General features: G+C 41.0%; 1 protein-coding gene across 6 annotated transcripts in view; it reads left to right on the forward strand.

The window, feature by feature from the left end:
- Nucleotides 1-639: 639 nt before the first annotated feature.
- The window catches only part of kif1b (kinesin family member 1B), a 58,678-nt gene continuing 38,497 nt past the window's right edge, over nt 640-20,820 (forward strand). For all 6 annotated transcript variants that reach the window (XM_030733231.1, XM_030733232.1, XM_030733236.1 and 3 more), the window contains exons 1-3: nt 640-1,051; nt 2,310-2,464; nt 20,683-20,759. In XM_030733231.1, coding sequence (XP_030589091.1) covers nt 2,359-2,464; nt 20,683-20,759 — 183 coding nt within the window. In that variant the 5' untranslated portion in view covers nt 640-1,051; nt 2,310-2,358. The remainder of the gene's footprint in view (nt 1,052-2,309; nt 2,465-20,682; nt 20,760-20,820) is intronic.

Here is a 20,820-nt window from a genome sequence, read left to right on the forward strand (position 1 = left end):
AGTATAGTGCACATAAGGAAAGACATACGTTACAACGTTACACAATACAAAATGTCAGATTATACAAACCACATATTTCTTTAATGGTAATCTAAAGATAAATAATGTGCAAGGAAAACAAGGTTGGTCTTGGATGATGAGCACAAACCTTTCATTTTGCGTCAGCAAAGGTAACTTCCAGTTCCAGGCAACAAAAAAATGTTTTTTTTTTTTTTGAAAGGTGCCTAGGCTAGTCATTATGCTGCTGTGATTAAACTTGGCAGCTGTCCAGAATTTATTGGCAAGGTCTATAGTGAAACTTTTAACTGGAAGTTCATTACAAAACAATTTAACTGGAAAAACATTACAGCAAAGTGAATTGCTTCAAACACAGCAGAAAATGAATTTACTTGTGATTTTTTTTTCTTCTCAGCAGCAGATTTTGAGCCTACATTTGTGTCATTTATATGAGCAAATTTAAATTAATGTTATCAGATTTAATTTTTCGCGAGGCACTGAAAAAGTATGTGCTTAATTTGGCGCTAGGTGGCGCTCTTTGCAGTGACCCAGGGTCCTGCGGGGAGCGGTAGTGAGAAATCCTGCAGTGTGGCGTCACGGTCGAAAAAAATAAAAAGAAGAGAGACCCCACCCATTCCCTCCCTCTTCCCGAATTCGAGTCTCACCATAGGCTTTTCGGAACATTAGTCAGCGGGTTCTGCTTGCTCATTGGCCCATCAGCCTGTCTGTCAGCGCGCTGAGAGGGAGTTGACGTAATCTCTCGGCTAAATCAAGGCAATCTATCAATTCTTCTTTTCGCTTGTATGCATATAGGCGTCCGCCGTTCATCTGTACGGGAGAATAAGCTGGTCAGAGGAGTCACCGTTTCCAAATACAGATCCTTCCGGCGGAGGATACCGCTATAATGGGTGTTTTTCACGGAAGTGGACTTTATAGCAGTTTCCTTGCGCACAGATTGTGATAGAAATCAACATATCTTGACACCCGCTAGCTAGCGTTAGTTCTCGCCACAGTCCGGTGGTGTTGGTGTTGTCTTTTGCAAGAGTCTCCAAACGTGAGTAAAATCCTCTTTAATAATATTTATATTTTTGACGACTGTTGCGCACTGGATTGTTATTACAGATTAGTTTCAAAGATAGATGGGGAGCAGTTGTCTGTGTTGACTAATACAGCCGTGCACGTTCGGTAGTCTGGGGACCTCTACGTGGCCAAGGTTCCGATACCATTTAAAAATATAAATATAGATAGATAGGTGTTGAATTGTTAAAGTACATATAATAATTCGTTTACAAGCATAGTTGTATGTGGTGGGTTTGCTGTTTCCGTTAGACTGTAGGTCGAGCCTGTGTCGTGCCGTAAGTATTGAAGTCCGAGCCAATAACGTGTCACGGTTTAAAGCTAGCTTACAATAAAAAATATAAAAGCCGCTGCTGGAAGCTTCGCACCTATTAGGATTTAATGTCAAACGCCTTTAACCGTCCCGGACAGGATAAATGTGAACAATGTGTCCAGTCTGGGCTGCTAAAATAAGCATGCAACTCCTCCCTTTGCATTATTCCCCACAACATGCAGCGGCGGAGGATTAGCCTACTTTTTAACATCAGCGAGTTTAATTTTTTTTTAAAGGGGGGAAATTTAATCTCTCCGTTTGCACAAAATGATCAGTGTCCGGTAAAGCAGACGGGCCCTCGGTTCGCTGTCCCGCTGTAGCCCGCACCAAACAGGGGAGATAGGATTTCATGGGCGTATGCTTCGGCAAGTATGGCTGACTGCAGGGACGTGGAAAAACATGGGATATTTGGGCTGTGTAGTCACCGGGCGCGGGATGTGTAGCTTAAATGGACTGTAAACACAATGGAAAGTTGTGTGGTGATTTAATAACACGTTGTTTCATGCGTGCAACAACCGTTAATTGTCATCTTCATATTGTGTTTTCGGCTAAAGCGTATTTCACACGGACTGTGGGTTTATGAAATAAATATAAAATCTTACATCTCCCGTTTGATTTGTTAAATGTAGGATCGGCTGCTGTTTACAAAATATTAAAGGTTTAAATGGGTTTGGTCGGCCATATTTGTTGTGGGCTGTTATGACTGGAAAATTTGGGGGGTGGAGGGCTGCACTTTCATTGTGTTTGATTTACATTTAGTGAAAACAGGCTATGCTCTGTTGCACTCAAGCACTTTGTGTGTGTGTGTGTGTTTTTTTTTTAAATGGGGTATCAAACACACTCCTGCTTCACTGAGTCACCATCACTTATTGTTTTAACTGAGAAGATGCACACTCTCTCTCTCTCTCTCTGTTTGCTTTAGGAGGGATACATAAGGATTCTTACAGGGACACGGATCTTAAACTGCAAACATGTCTGGAGCGTCTGTAAAAGTCGCTGTTCGAGTTCGACCCTTCAACTCCAGGGAGCTCAGCAAGGAGTCAAAATGTATCATTCAGATGCAAGGCAACACTACAAGTAAGTGGCCTGCTGGCATGCACACAAGACCACGGACACAAACTGGGAAGGAACAAAAAGGCATTTATGATTTTATGCAGGTCCAGTCTGCAGCAATGGTTTGGTGTACCATGCATGCTCCCGCATGGTCCTCCTTCAGGCTTCTTAGCATAGAACAGTAGAATGAGCAGACTGAATGGTGGACGGTTGGGGACAAACAGCCTGAAAGAGAATAAAAGGGTTACAGAGTGAAATTCCTCCTCCTCTGGAGGGGTGTGCATGCCAGAGGAGACTGTGTGAGAAACGCTTAGTTGGTTCACGCTGGGGGACCCTTGGGTCATCACACAGCGTGGCCTGCCAACACCCTCAATTCAGCTAGGCTTTATCACACAGTTGCTGTTTTATAATGAATGTGTGTGCTGCTTTATAGTTTACGATTGAGTTATCTCTGAGTGTATACAAACAATCTGTGAAGGGCTTGTTAGATGCATATAAAAACATGATGGGCAGTTAATTATTTACAAGATCTTCCTTTAAATCTTTCTTTTACAAGAAACAGGAATGTTTGAGGTAGAAATGAAAAGGCTGACTGATTTAATGAAAATAAACATATAATTTCTAATTTATCTTATGGTGTAATATCAACAGATTGGTCTCACTTTTGACAACATGGTATTCAAGGCCATGATTAAGATAGTGATGCATAGATGGACTTAATATGCTTCCCTAAGCTTTAGTTTTGTGTGGAGGCACAGCAGGTTCATACTTTATTTTTTTGGCATGTACACGAATGTGGAATGTGTGAAAACCGAGCTGTAAAATTCCTCAGTATTTAAAGTTGCTAGGAAAAAAATGCATGTACTCTGGTAAACTACTGCTGCTAAAACAATAGCAGGGCAGCAGGAGAAGACCTGAATGTGGTTTGTAGTCATATGATTCAACCTGCTTGCTTGAGATCGTGAGTCATCTGTTACTGTGAAGTGTTAGCTGCCTCCTTACTCATGACTGTGCCATGTGTCTCATTTTAGCTGACGGTTGAGCACAATCTCCCCGACATTAGTGTGGAAACCTTTATTAACCCGCAGTATCAAGAAGGAACATGGCAGCAGAAACATGCTCCCCCAGAAAGCTCTTATTTTCCTCGAGTTTTGTCTGTCAGTCTTATCGCCCTCATTAGACTAAGCCTATATGAATCTTCCATAAGATCAAGTGTCCCCAGCAGTTATGGCTCACTTGTCCTTTATCTCCCACACTCCACCAAAGAGAAGCTTTGTGTCAAATCCCTAGTAGTTTTACTCCATATCCTTGGGTTTTCATTATGCCAATGTCACCCAAAGGAGCTGGAGGGTGACTCGTGGTTTGTAGCAGAACTGCAGAGGAATATGCAGAGTTTTTTTTTTTTGGGGGGGTAAGTCAGTGAGTGTGTGTGAGTGAGGGAGAGGAGTAGGCTGCAGTACTGCCTACTCTACCTCCCTATCACATGAGCAGATTGCAGAGCAGAAAGGGAGGCTGGCAGACGGCCATACTCTCCCTTCATCAGGACTTCATTGCAGATGGTATGCTGAGAATGCTGTCTGATTTGGATGCTGAGAGGCTGAATCGTACCTGATGGCTCAGACACGCACAGGTTCATGAGGTTTTGAAAAATAATCCGACCTTTATATTGATGTGGTCATTATATTCCCTCACACTTTCTTTCTGTACATTTTTAGTCTAAGCAGTTTAAGTTGCAGCACTTGGAACACTATTTTAATAGTCAAGCTTTCTATGATTTTTACAATAATAAGATGCACTGATAGAATTAGTCATGTGAATTTTACATTTGCCAAGTATTTTGCTTTGATGTGTTAAGGTAGTGACAGTAATATGTTTGTGTCCATGTGTGTAATTATCTAATTCTGTGTCACCCAAAAACAAATGAACTTTTTCTAACAATCTATATAAGACTCCCCACAATTTTACAAGGTGATTCATTGAATGTCTTTGGGCACTTAGCCTTTCCAAAAGTCATGAAAGGTGGCTATAAAGCAGTTGGTAGTTCACCTGGCTGAACAATAGCAGAAATAAGTTGTAGGAGCATCTAGAGAAACTTCTCAAATCCCTGCTGCAGCAAAATCCTAATGAAAAAAAAAATCTGTTGTCTTTATGTCATGCCTTTGCCAGTATATGATAAGCTGCTTGAATCAGAATCAGCAGTGATATAGCCAGCCAATCAAGGTGTCTACAGTATGGGTGTTTTCCCTGGTCTTTGGTGTTTGCTTGCATTTAAATTGGGCTGAAGGCTGCCTGACGGAAATGGGATGTTGCACGGTCAGCTCGGAGGCGTTTGGCAGATGTGTGCATTATGCCATGACACTCCCCTTATTGTTGTGACTGGCTCAAGGGCATATGTGCCCATCCGTGTGCATGTGTCAACAGTGCAGAGAAAGACAGGTCGGGCGCAAGAACTCGGTCTCTTTCTCGTTCTTTCCCCTTTTCACCATGCATGGAGGGTTGTCAAGGATAGGGTGAGAGCAAAGGGGCAGGAAATTGATTATCCAGTGTGCAGGAAATGCATCCAAGGCCTCTGCAGGCAAGACAGGAACAAAGCAAAGGCCTCATTCAGGAGACACTCTTAGACATACCAGAGCTAATGTAATTATAAAACTGTGACGCGATGGCCTGCTGATTTGTGTTGGTACTCCAAATGTTGAATAACTCCAGTATACCCAAACTCTGCCTTAATCTGGGGCCTGATGTGTTGTTCACATCGGCTTCCATCTTGTTATGTAACTCCTGTTTTATGTGTCCCTTCAGCCAGTGAGCAGCCACTCACGATACATAGCCAGAGATGATCGACGGAACTTGCAGAGCACACAAATAGGTGTTATGATCAAGCATTTTGTCAATTGAAGTCAAACCTGTGTTCAGAATATTTCCGCATCATTATTATTCTTTTAGATGTGTAGCGTTAACAATAGTGTTTTTAATGTCTTATCAGTAGTCTACCCTAGCCACAGTTTCAAGAACTGGATGTTATTATCACATAAGCTAAGAGTAAACAAAATGACCAATTGCAAGGGCAAACAGAAGGTCACCACATCAATTAAACCTTCACCTTTCAGATACAATTCTCCTGAGTGTCCTCTCAGTGTGAGGTAAGTGGATGCTGACCTTACCCTGCAGGGAGGAATGAGCTCAGCTCCAGTGTCAGTTACAAGTAAGAGGAGGCTCTCACCACAGCAGAAATAACGACGAGCCCATTTCATGTTAGTGAAATGCAATTATTAAAGAGAGCAATGGTGGAACATGCGGGAAGTAAGGTGGGTTTGGATGTGGGGCAGTCATACATACCCTGTGCAGACGGGGCTGATTGACCTGATTAAGACCAGTAATCCCTTGGCTTCCCTCAGGTCACCACGCCCAGAAGCCATAATCCTTGTGACCCTTGCAGGTGTATACATACCGACATACACCCGCTCGGAGGTGTTACATTCCTCATCACTCAGATAGTTTCAAAGCCAAACATGCACAAATGTACAGAGAAGCCTCTCACATTTGAATATGACCTCCTAATGAGGAGGAAGGACAGGCAGACTGTGTTTACTGTGTCACGGGACTGTCAGCTGAGAGGCACAAATGCATGTCATGCAGCTCACCCAGTTTTGAGTACTACCCATGACAGGTGTCTTACAGAAAGCCACACAGTTCTGTTAAAGTTAGGAAGACTGTGCGAATATTATTATTATTATTACATTTTAACTCACATTTAACATTGCAACTGACAACAATGAACAGCCCAAACTTACTACAGGCTCTCTTCTGTTCACCCTGTTTGAGTCTCATAACTGTCCATAAACATAAACTTGTATGAAGGTTACAGGCTTTGTTATTTGTATTAGTAGCATATAGCTAAGTCACATTTACTCATTCAAATTCCTATTAATGCAGTGCTTTATTCTATACCTTTTAAGCATTTTGTATCACACAACACACACTGACACTCCAGTGTATGCAATGGGAGCAATTCAGGATTCAGTATCTTGCTCATGGACTCTTTGACATATGAAATATACCAAATAATAAGCCCGAGGTACAAAATAAGGGTATGATGAACTGTGTCTCATACTTCTGCCACTGACATGTCTTCTGTGGTTGTCTTCTGAGCTTTGTACTCAAAGCAGCAGCAGTGCTAAAACCTCTTGAGTGAATGAATAAAAGCCTCATGTGCTGTGGTTGGTCTACCTCACAATATCCGGCCTTGTGAACCCTCCCTGATAACCTGTAAAGTTTTTGAGGTCAGTTTTGCAAATTGTTGTTAGATGCTGAAGATTGGCAGTTATTGAAACTGAACAGTAGGCAGATGTTGGGGAGGTTTGTATAGATGGGGTCAGTTTGTGTAATAGTACGCAGGCCGCTAAATGCTAACCCAGTTACAACAGTACTCAACACTGTTAGGACCGGGATAAAGATTCACTGTTTCTTTTGGTAAGCTGCTCTTCATGTGTCATAACCTTTGAAATGAAATGGCTCCATTTTTATTTAAGTTGAGAATAAACCATTCCACAGAGCCCCAGTGGCCAGTGGCAATGCATTCATCGGAGTTTGAATGTGTGTGTAAATGTTAGAAAACACATGTGTGAATGGGTGAATGAGACATGTTGTATAAAGTGCGTTGAGTGCTCGTGTAGAGTAGAAGAACCCGTCCATTTACCACATCAGGAAGAGCCTGAATGCTGCCATATACTAGATGTGGCTGAGGTCAGAGGGGAAAGTGATAAACTCCTTAAAGTGGTTACAGCTTTGTAGCTGACAGAGCTTCCTGTGGTTTTCACTCTGCAACTTGTGTTTGCTTTTTGGCACCTACTTTTTTGTGATATGCTTTTTCAGGATAGCATGCTGTTTGGCTCATAGAGTATATAGAAAATGGGATCCTGATGTCAGCGGCGCAAAGCATTGTGGGATTTCTTGGCACAGAAACTACGGTAGAGTCTGAGCATTATTTCTAACTTAGAAATACTGGGGACAGAGATGCTTGTTGTGGTTGAGCTAGACTAATGAAATATCTTACCTGCAGGGCTGTAATATATTATATATATTATAAATCACAGGTGATACTATAGAGCTGTGGACTGTCATTAATAGAAGCTATATCCAAACAAAGAAGAGACATCTGCTGCAATGTATCAGCGTCATCACAGATGGATGGAAATGCCTCCTCACTTATTGATGCACTCCTCCTTTTGAGCTTTCTTGACGTCAGCCTAAGGTCTGGTTAGCGTCTGCTACCCATCATGTTGGGAAAAGAGTGAACAAAGTAAAATATGCCATTACTTAATCCACATCTAGAATGTAGACGGACTCGTAAATAATCAGAGCCATCTAGTCAGCTGGACTCAAGAAACTGCAGCAGATGGAATAGATGGATAAACATTTCACATCACACCTGATGTGGAAGTTGTGACTAATATCAACAAAGCACAGGCAGTTATAATGCATGCTCCAGTTCTATAAGTGGACTTTTCTTAAATTGTAGATATTATACTCAAGTAGATGAAAGCAGCAGTATAATGTCTTCTTTGGCTCTAAGCCCAAAAAATTACTAACCCAAAGAGCGAGTTACAAAATGGGGCCAAGAGTATAACAGATGTCTGCTTTAGACGGCAGGGAGGATCTCACTGAGATCACCCAACCACTCTCCATGTTGCCACAGATCAGGCCAGTTGCTTTCCTTTATTTTCTTTGAAGTAACCTGCCTTTGCTTCCTTGTTCAGCTCATTTTGGAGTCTTATAATTAGTCTTTGCACAGTTGGTTATTGTTTGTTTTTTCTGTTTTTGTCATTTCTTTGTGTTTTAAATTCTACAAGCGGCATGCATGTAAACAAAGAGGTTTATCCTTTAGAAACCTCCTTTTTGCAAACACCAAAAATTCAGTGTGAAAGAAAATGTCATAGTTAATTGATGTGACTCTCAATCACATCTTGAGGGCTTGAGGACCAGCTCCAGATGTGTTTAAACTTTAGGTATCCTCAATGCCATAGAGCAGTACATCTACAGAACCAGTATACCTCTTGATCTCATGAGATTTATTTTCTTCACATAGCACACTAGCTAGAAATGTGCCAAAGTCATTCGGTATTCATCTGAGGGTTATTGTTTCCATGGCCCCTGTTAGCTAAATTGCATCCACCTTATTGCTTTTAGCTCAGTCTTTGTTCCAGCCTGTGATGGAGCTCAGAAAATCTGAGTGAGCCTTTTGCAGAAAAAAGTGGGATATTAGAGGAGCTGCCTCGAGAGAGCGCGGGGGAGGGGGCGTGCAGACGCAGCCGCAGCAGAGACTCTGAAAGTCGTGCACGAGCGCACTTCACGTGTAGGACAGCGTGAGTCAGCGTCACATAGCAGTAGATCGTGAGGTTTCAGTCATAATTATGAGCGAGGCTGACAATGCATTAAGTATTTGCAGCTTAGCTAAAAGTAAAGGAAAACAATGCCATTATTTTCACATTTATCAGTGTGTAGTCATTATTGGAAGCCTGTGCTTGCGTTTTCACTTCGTTATTTAAAATGCAAAATGGGAAACCGTCATTAGCAGAAATGGAGAAATCTCTGGATTTAGGCTCGTTCAGTTCTTTCTCTCGCCTTGTTCTTCTGACTGAAGATATTTCTTTATGGCTCTGCCTTTAGGTTTGGGCTTGTCTCATGTTATTGCACGAGAGGCTGAGAAGAATGCAAACATTAAACTTCTGCACAGGACAGTTGGCACATTCAGGGTTTAAAGTACAGCAAAATGCTGTTGTGCTTTCAGCTGATTACCAGCACACACTGCACAACCAGCAGGTATTTCTTTAAATGCAGCGGCGTTCCCGGCAGCCTGCATCAACACCATTCATCTCTGACTTGCTGCAAAGAAAAGCAAGATAATGGCATGTTTGTTATTATGTCCTGTCACTTCCTGGCTTGCTCTGCATCCCTGCTCTTTGGTTCAATGCTCGAGCTGACTGAAATGGTTGGACTTTCCCACATTCAAGAGAGTGAATGTGTTTTTAAGTTTTTTGCCCTCACCGACACAGCTCTCTTTCCAGACTGTGTTGTTTGGTTTCCTCCCACAGTCTGGGGCTGAATTCAGAGGCAGACCAGGGAGCTTTGCAGTCCAAGCACGAGTAGCTTGTTGGTGGGTATGATGCTCACTTTGTGTTATTCATGAGTCAGGAGTTGGAGGGGTTGGCGGTATAATATTTTTGAAACCTTAATTAATCAGGCAGGAGAGCTGACCCTTGATTAGGTTGGGTACTGGAATCCTTTGCTGTGAAGCTAATTAAGATCATTGGAGTGTACACATACGCACGCATGCATGCATGCACGCACACTTTCACACATCACTTCTGTTCTCTGCAGAAAAAATGTTCTGTGAAAGGTTCAGTCATCTGACAGTAACTTGAGGCATCAATCTCTGTTTAACCTGAAAGTTTTCTTTGATCACAAAACATGTCAAACAAGCGTTGCAGCTTCTTCTTTTCTTTGGATTTTATGTTTTTGTTCTTCTTTTTTTTCTTTCTTCTTTAAAGATGGACACCAGAGGAAAAAAAGACATGAGGCTTTCACCATCCATGTGCCTGCTCTGTGCTCATGATGTCATAATGCTTAAAGAAAGCCAGGGAAAATTTAAAGTGAGACTTTGGTTGCTGAGTGGAGGCTAGTTAAGGAAATCCAGGTCACTGCTCTGTAAAATGGGCGCTTGTTGTGAGCAGTGAGTGTAGGGGCTCTGTCTTTCCCGTGTCTACACAGCTTGGTCTCCACTGTTGTTCCCACTATGCTTGGACCATATAATAATCTGAATACTGAGGGGATGCTCTGATTGAGGATTTCTGCACTGATACTTGTTTTTGTTTTTTATTTTAATTTATTCCCCTCGTTTTTGAGTACAACACTGGCCACCGCCATCCGTGAATGTCGTGTTATCTGCCCGCAGGCCGGTGGTCCATAAGCTGAATGTTGGCTGATGTCCACGTTTAAACCATTGCATCCTCGCTGTTTTTAAACTGACTTGAGATGCTATTCCATCATGATTTTAATATTGAAAATAATGCATATTCATTCATTTATATGATATTTCTCATAAAAGCTTTCCTTTCTCCAGGATGTAATGATTCTGATGTGAGTTTAGGCAGACATCTGGAAAGCTTTCTATGGCAGCGCACTCATGTTAACGTCATAGGGTGCTGGAGTTGAATCAGCCGCTCTTGTTGTGGGCAGACATGTTTTAATACGTTTTCTGCTGTAGTTTCATGTTTTTCTAGCATGTTCTGTCTGTAAAAACCATTAATTCATCACTACTGTAACTCGTAATGTTGATGACCTCAATTGAGTTGACATAAACGCGTTCCATATCGTGAAACCAGATTTAAATGCTGGAAGAACGGCTTTATTTGGAAATCTGTTCAGTTCCTCTTTCTTAGTTGAACACCTGTAGCTCCGCAGGCTTATTGTGCCAAGGTTAATGCAGGAAATATTCAGCTGCTGAAACAGCAAGCGCTATTTTTAAATTAGAATATACCAGCTGAGCTGGCAATGCTACAGTTCTTTATGGCACAGGTTGTCTTGGGAAAGACCTTTGACCTTTTAAGGCAGAACCTGCAACAAGAAGAATGAAATTCTTGGACCTGATCCAGGAAAAGCAGTGTCTCTTTGGGCTGTGAAAATGGCTGAAAACACTGACAAAAAGTTCTCTCGGCACTCAATTAGGCTTGAAACTTTTTTTTTTGGTAAATTTATTCTTATTTCATTTTAGATTTTATTTAACCAAACATGCCAGCACCTGTGAGGCTGCGTGGTATCCCTCTCTCTTTGTTGTAGATCTGTGTTTATTTAGCTCCTGAATGGAGTCCTGCTGGCTTTGCATGTTTTCTCTGTCTGGTGGCTTCTAGAAGCCTCTCTTTAGTCTCTGTTATCCTAGACTCAGTGAGTCCACATAACCTGCTAATATCAAGAGGTAGTCGCAGTGCTCGCCAGCTATCAGTGTCTGTGGGCTGGGAGCAATGTATGGTTTGGCTACAAGTTCAACAGGAAGGTGGGGCGGCTGAAATCCGTCCATTCCTTCCTGTCACTGACAGTCTGTCGGCATGCAAACCACTAACTGCCATCTGCTGCTGTATAAATAGACAGTCGTCAGAGCTGGAACAGCTGGCACATGGGCCAAGACTGCACCCTCTCCCAATGCTTTCTAGCTAAACAGGGAACTCCACCTATAATCAATTTATGCATGTGGGACTTTTTTCCCTTTTTGGAATAAACTTTCATAAAAATTAGACATTTGTGCACTAAAATGTATTGATTCAAGATTTTCAATAATTTAATATTTTTCACCATCTTATCAAGAAACCGATATCCTAAATTGGGGCAAGGAATTAAGAGAAAGCCTGTTGCCATATATGCATGCACATTAAGGGGGGGGGGCATCTTCCTACTCCATTGCCTCCCTTTTCTCTACATTATCATTTAAAATGCTTTAATGAAATCCTCTTAAGTTTGGTAGGTGGTAGGATTTATGTGATAACTGATGAGCAGCAAGTAAACAGGGGCCTTTTTGCACTACATGCAAACACTGATTTCCTGCTGAGATCACATTTCATCAGATAACGTATTTTCAGGCACATGTACTGAATGCATTTCAAGTGTGACTTTTTCACAGCATCAGTAAAAATAAAGCTCGCTTTTGAATGGAGCGCGATTGTTTCTTCACGTGCTCATTTAGCTGACTCCAGTCACTTTCCAGTGAAAATATTGAGTTTTTTTTTTTTTTTTTTTTTTTTTTTCTTTTTCTGAATGGGGCTGTCTTTTTTTTTTTTTTTTTGCAAAAAAAGAAAGGGGGTAGGGCAATGTGAAAAGGGTCATTGTGACAGAGGGGACTCGGCACATAAAGCCTTGTCATAACAGATTACCTAATGTGTTTTGCAGGCTCTGTTGTCGACTGCAATACCCTGCATTCAGTTCTTTGTTCAAGTGTCTTCCTAAGCTTTTTTTTTTTCCCCTCTCTCCTCTCACCCAATAGAAGAATGACGTGATCGGCCTTCTGAGTAGAAGCTGAGATGCTGTTAGTTCCTTCCTTTAAACTTCCAGCAATGCCTCTGAAGTAGAGGCTCATCTGATCAAATGAAAATGTGTGTGGAAGTTTGTTGTAGTTTGTCTGAGTCAATGACTGTGATATGGATTCTGTTTTAAAGGGTCAAACTCAGCTGCCTGCCTGGAAAGTTCCAGCAATTTTGTTAGAAGTACTTAACAGAGGCATCTTGATATTGCTGTGTTGATTATATATATATATTTTTTTTTAAATTAAAGGCAACATAGCACCCTTCTGACCCGACATGAACATCACCGTATCCAAGGGGGTAATCGCAGTGTTAGTTTCTGTTTTGGAGATGTTGTATGTGCTGTGTTGTGGCTGCTACAAGCTCAGCTGTTTGTCAGATGTGCGCTGCAGTGCTCAGACACTACTTTTAGCCCTCAGCTTTAAGCTGCATCCAGCGACAACTCTGTCACCTGTGCTGCAGCCCTGGTAACCGAGCCATCAAACACACTCTTAAATACACTGGGTGCAACAGGCAGGGAATTTCTGTGGCCGCCTCAACGTGTACCCCATCCAGACTTGAGTTTTCCTACTTGAGAGTGAACAGCTATATTAGCATTACTGTGGCAGTGCTCACATCGTCGGCTCAGGTCGACAGCTGCTTTGCTTCACCATTCATACATAAACTGACACAGGTGGGCGGGTGTAAAATTGTACGGAACTACACTATTAGAGCTGCAGTGGTATTGGATTTTGCTCAACAAGCCTTGCTTCAATTTGCTCACATCCTGTATATACAACATTATACATTTATATTTCTCATAGAACACTTTTTAGCATAAGGTATAACTGTGATGTAGCCATGAGCAGCTGTGATCCTACACCAAGAATGGCATGGTGAAAAGTGTCACTTGGTATCGTTGGTGGATGGATACCATCAGCTCCAAGTCCTCTTCAACACAACAATATTCCGGGACTTCAAGCAACTACGGGCACAATAACCACGGGCGCTCTTCACTGCCCCCATCTGACAACAGATGCTTTCTACAAGTAGACAGGCAGTCCGAAACTGCCCACGGACCAGCTGATATAGACCAGCTGCTGATTTAGAGGAACGTAAGGCCGATTAATCTGAATCTCAAAAGTTTCCGAGAATTCACCAAAGTCTGACGTCTTTCAGGGGTCAGTCTTTGCATTATAGTTTGCATTTGGTTTTTGCTCACCCAACAATGCAGTACCAGTTACATCAGTGTAACACTACCAGCTGTGGATGTAGAAGACGCAGCAGATTGACTGGTGCAGATTTTGTTGCACTCACAGGGAAAACTGTAATCTTTTATCCATTTTAGCTTGCGTCTCCTTTTTTAAACCAGTGCAAACCTTTTTTTAGATGGCAGAGGGGAAGAAGGGGACAGAGATCACCACTCAGACTGGGTTTTGGGTGGCATTTCTAATCTGCGCCATGCTCCACATTATCAGATTATGTTATTGGGTGAAATTCCATTATTGGAACAATAACAAATTAAATTTTCTTGCTTCCATCTTGTCTAATACATATTAACTAGCAGAGAGGAAAATCATTCTTGACCCATATCTCTACTAAAGTAGAAAATGATTCTCTGAAATGAGGTTTGTTTTGGTGAGGTTCCAGTGTTGCTGTGGGCACCTAGATCTAATCACTAGAAATAAAAACATGCGGTGATGGTTAATTGTAAGCTACGATCACTATAGCAGACAATATTTAATAAGAATTAAGAAGCTGAGCTCTTGCGTTGTACACTGAACTTGAAGGTCTTTCTCAGCTGCTATTACAAATGGATAATTTGTTTTTATCACTAAGTATAATTTTCCTGTGCAGTTATCATGTCAAAAGATTATTTAATTAGTTAATTCAACTGGTGTAACCAATATTTTTATGAAGTGGAAAAGGGCAGTCTGTACTCCTCAGTAAATTTTATGTTATGAATTAAATGATTGAAGTAATATTATTCAGAAGAACATCACACAGATGCTCTTGCATATGCACACACAGACCCCAGGGACACTATTAAAATTCTGCAGTCTTGTTAAAAGAATCAACATGTTAACTGTGCAGTGATCTTATTTCTCTGTATGGCTGGGTTCCTGTAGCACTTCATCTGTTTCTCTTTCAGAGTTTTCATGTGCATTTACCCTAATGTCTTCATCTCTTGCCTGTGATCCCAAATAGGCATCGATCAGCTTCACTTAGCAGTCAGCGCATCCTTAGAGGGTTACTGGAAGAGAGAGGTCGATTTGTTCAGCCATTTTAGACTCCTCTTGGCTGCTAGTCTCAGGTGAAAGGGGCTAGCTTTTAGTCCCCATCTGGTGATTGGAGACCTCCTAACAACCTAATTACTGAGGGCTTTTTTTTCCCCTTTCCTCTTTGGATTATAGGCCCCATATTGAGCACTGTAGCACAAAATGTCTGCCGGCTACAACCAGCTGAGGGATGTTCTTTAGATGGCAGGATGTGGTTAGTTAACCGCTATCCATCCTGCGTTGAAATGGAGAGCTCCTGTGGAGGGCTTGCACCCTATCAGTCCTAAATTCCTAGGAGCTGAAAATGTAAAGCTGTAGCATTTTAGAAAAGCAAACGGTTGAATTGCCCTCATATGCCATCCAGTAGCTTTTGTTTGACTAAATTTCTGAGTCTTGAGACAATTTAGTCCCTCACGTATGTAGATTTGCATGTCATCTGTTTATATAATGGATGTTCAGTGCTTACCAATAGCCTAATGATGACTGAGTATATCGCTCCTGTGATGATGATAAATCCTCTCACCTTGTGCCCTGGTATTTCCTGGTACACATTCAGTCAGTCTATTCTTTCTGTGTCAGTGCCTCTAAATGATAAACTGTCATTTTGATTCATTACTCCACTCGTGTTCTTATATTTTTCAGTTTATGACATGTTAAAGGTCTTTGTGCAGTTTAAGTTGCTTCTCACGTTGCTTATTGAGGCTGACGTGATAAATGGCTTAACGTCTCCTGTGCCGTCTGCATGTTTCAAGATGTGTAAATGATTTAAACTTAGAAATCAGTGTTTGATAAATAACTGCAATTATCTATGAGTAAGACATTTCAAGAATCTCTAGTTTGTGAGGGCAATAACAGTGAATGCTCGAAATGAGAGAAAAAGAGGACGCGATGTGCTGCATCCTCCCTGTCTGTGCCAAGTTGAAGTTGTTATGGCAACCAGAATCTGGTCCTATACCTGTTGCCATGGATGAGAAAGACGGAGTGATGACGTTGCTTATGAGGCAGCAGGATGTGTTTGCCATTTCAAGTTCAGGATGTGACACTGGTTGAATATTGACTCTTAAGTGGGAATACTACAAGTATTATTTATTTCAGTCAGGACTCGAGTCACTGTGCGAGTCACTGTTCATATGCTTTATGAAATGTGTAGGTGCAAGTGTAGGCATGTCATCCCAGAGTGTAGGGACTCTGTCGTCTGATTTACTGCATATCAGATGGGGAGAATAAAACTCCACATTCTGCCTCAAGTTAAATTCAGTGGTTTGACAGATATATGTGGATATGCTGTGGTAGCATGGACACACCAGCCCAACCTTTTTACACCTACAGATACTGTGGCTTTGGGTATCTGCTGATCGCGAGTATGTAATTAAACTTACAAGCTGTATTTCTGACTGTGAGGAAAAGGGTGGGAATAATAAATCCACACATGAGCAACACTGGATTTGATTTAAGCATTGTTGCCTTTCTTTAGTATAACACATAAGTATGATATGAGTAAGAATATGTAGAGTCTGTAGGTTTTTGATGCTGGAAGCTTTCTGGTTTCCATTATAGTTCTTCCTGAGTTCTGCTGACAAATCGCGCTCGAGCAGGCTTTGGCTGCATGCAGAAATCAGGATCACAGTATTTAGAGTTTCTTACGCTTTCTTGGTATGTCATACTGTTACAATTATTATTAATATTACTTTGCACACATTAGCCTTCATAATGATTTTCAGTGGCACATTTTTCTGTCAGGAGTATATGGTGTATATAAAATATTTATATATGTATTTTTTTTATTTTATAAAGTCTTCATAAAAGAGAAGCCTTAATATAATGATTGTAGCCTATGTATGTATGTATGTATGTCTGTCCGCTAACTCCACCCGATGCGTTAATCAATCTGGATCAAACTTACTAAGCTCCCTAGGGTACTACGATTATCAGCTTCTACAATATATACTGTATACTATACTACTATAATTCTCAAATCCTTACAAATGATGTATATTATGTGTAGTAGCTGATCTCAAAACAATAAACAAATTTTGCTAAAAATTTATTTACAAACTAGAAAAATTAAATTTTTTAGTTAAAAAAAACTAAAAAAAATTTTTTTTTTTAAATAATTTTTTTTTTAGTGTGGTGGCACTTTGAAGTCACTGGAATGTGTTGTCATGCATAAATAAATGTAATTGGTTACTACTTCTTAGACAATAAATATGTAAATAAATATATTGTTAGTGTTAATGTTTCTGGAGCAGAGCAGAGTGGAGCTTTTTTAAAAAAAAGAAAAGAAAAAGAATCCATTTGGATTTATTATTATTTATCCCCGAGTAGCACTGAATCTCTGTCTCTCCTGGTTCTCTGTTCTGTGTTGAGGAGCTGCCTGAACAGTGAGCAGGCACAGGAGTAACACAAGCAAAAATGGAACAAAACAAGTCTCATTTTTTTCTTCCAAACTTCCAAACAGCAGACGCAGCTTATTTCAGTGCATCTCTGGGCTCTTTTTCTTCCTCTATCTGTCTTAACTGTTCTTGAATGTAGTGCAGGAGCCTCTCCCAGCTGTTAACATACGGCAGTGCTACCTGGCTAACTTGCGTTCCCCACGATGCTGGTCCGCAGTGTAATTTTGGAAGGATTTAATAACTAGTGTTACATACTGTTTATCGTTCACAAATTATTGTGTGTTATTACAATCGCCCTGTTGAAGAGGGTTAATTGCCAACTAATAATTGTCTTAGTAAAATTTTAGCATCATATCATCAGAAGATTGAGTAAGGAGGATTCACAGCTGTTTTATTAGCCACTAATCGTACTTTTAACCGACTTTTAAAACCGCTGTGAGCATTTGTTCCTGTTTGGTTTAATGGTATTTGAAAATTTCACAATTTCACAACCATACCGGCAATTGCCTAAATTCATTTGATAAGTGACAATTTAGCTTTTTATTTACTTTTTTGGGGTGGGGAGGGGGGGGGGGGGGGGTCTACATTTGTAAACAATGACTAGCAGACAGAAACCAAAATCCTGGCCTGGATATCTGCTGTCTGCACCTGAAACTTTTGAAAAATTGTCCGTTGCCCCCACAGGCTAAGCTGGTGGGTTCTCAGCTTAAGCCTAACATCCCAAAATGAAAGGGAGAGTGAGAGAAACCAGCACGGGAAATGCTACGATCTATTCCATCCGCTTGGTCACTGTTTGCCTTTATATTAAAATAAGTTCACAAACTGCTGCAAAGAAACAACCAAATAGAACCCGTTGGTGTGAAATTCCTTCAAAACTCCAAATCCAAACACTTGCTGTTAGTTTTTTCCGTGCTATGTTAGCTCCCCTTCTAGGAACCAGTGCACCCCTGCTTGTGCATACCGTAGCAAAGCAAGCATAGGATAACACATAAAGCTGCTTTTTGGCTGCTCACAATAGGTAGCTCTGCATATTTGATTTGGCAGAGTTTTACACTGGATGGCCTTCCTATATTTGAATAAAACAGACTGCTCTCATATAGATCCGACTGTTGTCACAGTACCACAGATACTGACTTAAATAGCTGGATTGGGTATCGGACCAATATTGTGAACAAATATTAGACGTCTTCTTTCAACACACAGTGCAAATAAGAAGCTAGACTGCAACAGTATAACTGTTGCCATTGGTATCCTTTACCATGTGCCCGTGCAGCAGTAGTTACAGCCCTGTTTTTGTTGTAGGTTTTCTTATCTTGACCTCAGTACACTTTTATAGGCTTTTACATGAGAGACCCACTCTTATGACACACTGATGACACCACACGGGTGAACCAGCTCTCTGTTCTGGTAGCAGTGGTGTGGGCTATTGAATAAGATAATTATACTGCATGAGCATGATTCACATTAAGGAGCTGAGAAGTCTCCAATAGCTGCTACTGTGTAGCTTTGCTCTATGTGGGCACCTTTTTTTTTTTTTTTTTTACACCACAAAATCCACAGTAGTTTCTAATGAGAGTCCAAGATCGAAGTAGGGAAGCTGATAGACTCAGTGATTAAACAGCTCATATAATGTTTTGTTATACTAAAACACAACTCTGATTCCCTGTAAGGCAGAGTTTGTCACCATCAGTCTTCTGTCCTATAATGGGAATATTGCTGTCTAAATGCTCCACGTGTGGAAGTCTCTCATCATGTTTCTGTTTTTAATGCTTAGTTGCATCATTGATGCTGAATCAGAGCTTAGGCTGCTTCCTCATTAATAACCACTGTAGATTGTTCCAGGAAAGGTGAATGGGGGCACTGGTAACTTAAATCCGCCTTCATTTCTTCATTCCCAGTCTCCAATTTCCCTTTGGAGGCAGGTCAAAGGTGAAATTGGGATTTATTTAGCCGCCTGTCTTGCTGTATCCCCTTCCAGTGCCCAATATGGAAGCTGCTACTTCGCCTGTGCACCTTAACCTGTTCAAAGATTGTGGACTGCACAAACCAATGCATTATTTTTGCACAAATCCATATGTGTTTCAGTGCAATAGCTGCTGCTTTAATCATCGCATATTTAGCCTGAAACAGTAAGTGTTCAGGTTTCTGAGGACATGCTGTGCTTTTCTGTCAGCATGTGACCCGTGGAGGGCGATATGCAATCCCTGTCTCTCCACATCTCCTGCATTATTGATAAGCGAGCTGAAATCCTCTGAGCACATAAGCCACTCTGCTGGCGACATCTTGATGCAAAAGCCTCTCAAGCATCCTCATGTCGAGGAGCCAAACCTGCCTTTAATTTGCCCACAAGCACAGAACAGGACATCAGACAAAGCTAATTATTCCTTTGTGACTGGTACTGCAGACGTCCCTGGACAGACTGAGAATACTTATGTCCATAGATTGTATTGTTCTTACTAAGATGCAGATAGTTTTTCCTTTTGTCCTGCCGTCGGTTTCTATTGTTGATCTGTTTGGACTGTTGCTAGGGCCTTGAGCACTCACATTACTTACAGTCTCTCCAAACCCTTCTTTCACTAGCCTTTTTCTCGCTCCTTCCTCTTCCACTTCCCCCTCAGTTCTAAAGGTGGTGGTATGCATTTGTCTCCCCCAACAAGGCAACTTTATACCCTGAAGTGCAGTTTGTCTAAGAGGGGGATTTCTACATTTATCATTATATAGTCAATTAACATCCTGCTTTCTCTCTGTCATGTATCCAGTGTGAATGCTAGTACACTTGTCACCGGGGGTACCAACCAACATGGTTGAAGAGCGTGACATGCCAGACATGGCAGCAGATTTCTGTTCATTAAAAATTTTCTGTGTAGCCACAGGGAATGACTGATTACTGTGCAGAGAGAGAGCAGGTGAACTGGAGTCATTGAGACAGGCTGTGTTTTTCATTCAAACGGCAATATTTTAGATATCGTTAATATCTAAATGATAAATTAAGACAGTGGTTAAAGACAGCATGTTTGGCAGAACTTTAGGCAACAGCTGCGGTTCTCAAAAAAAAGAAAAAAAAAGAAAGAAGAAGAAGCCAGTATCTTATAATCAGTCACTGTTTCATGTGACTTGCATCGCCAAATATATCCCTCTGATTGAGGAACAGGAACCTGAGGTAAATGCTATCTGCCAACCAAGATAAGAATAAATACTGTATCATTTGGGTCGATTTAGTAACTCAGTTTAAAATATTAATAGTATACAGATTTATTTATTTACTTAGAAAAGAAACATAAAGAAATAAAGAGGACACAAGAAAAAAGGAAAGCACAAGGACTGGATAGGAACTTGTAAGTTCACTTACCACTTGATTAAAGTTAGAGTACAGAAGCTGCTTTTGGTGGGAGGAACACAATTTAAAAAATGAGTAATTCTGTAGAAAACATATCATAAATTAACATGGGAGTAGTTTTTGTGCCACTTTGACTTTCAGACCAGAAAATATCAACCACATTTCTAATTTTTTTCCTCCTCCACAGCTATCCTCAACCCCAAAGCCCCAAAGGAACCAGCAAAGACCTTCAGTTTTGATTACTCCTACTGGTCTCATACCTCTGTGAGTTTTACCTCTAATTACTAAAAGCAAAGAAAATCTACAGATCTTATTGTGATCATAC

The sequence above is a fragment of the Archocentrus centrarchus genome, chromosome 7 (assembly GCF_007364275.1).
Source record: "Archocentrus centrarchus isolate MPI-CPG fArcCen1 chromosome 7, fArcCen1, whole genome shotgun sequence".
Classification (NCBI taxonomy): Eukaryota; Metazoa; Chordata; class Actinopteri; order Cichliformes; family Cichlidae; genus Archocentrus; species Archocentrus centrarchus.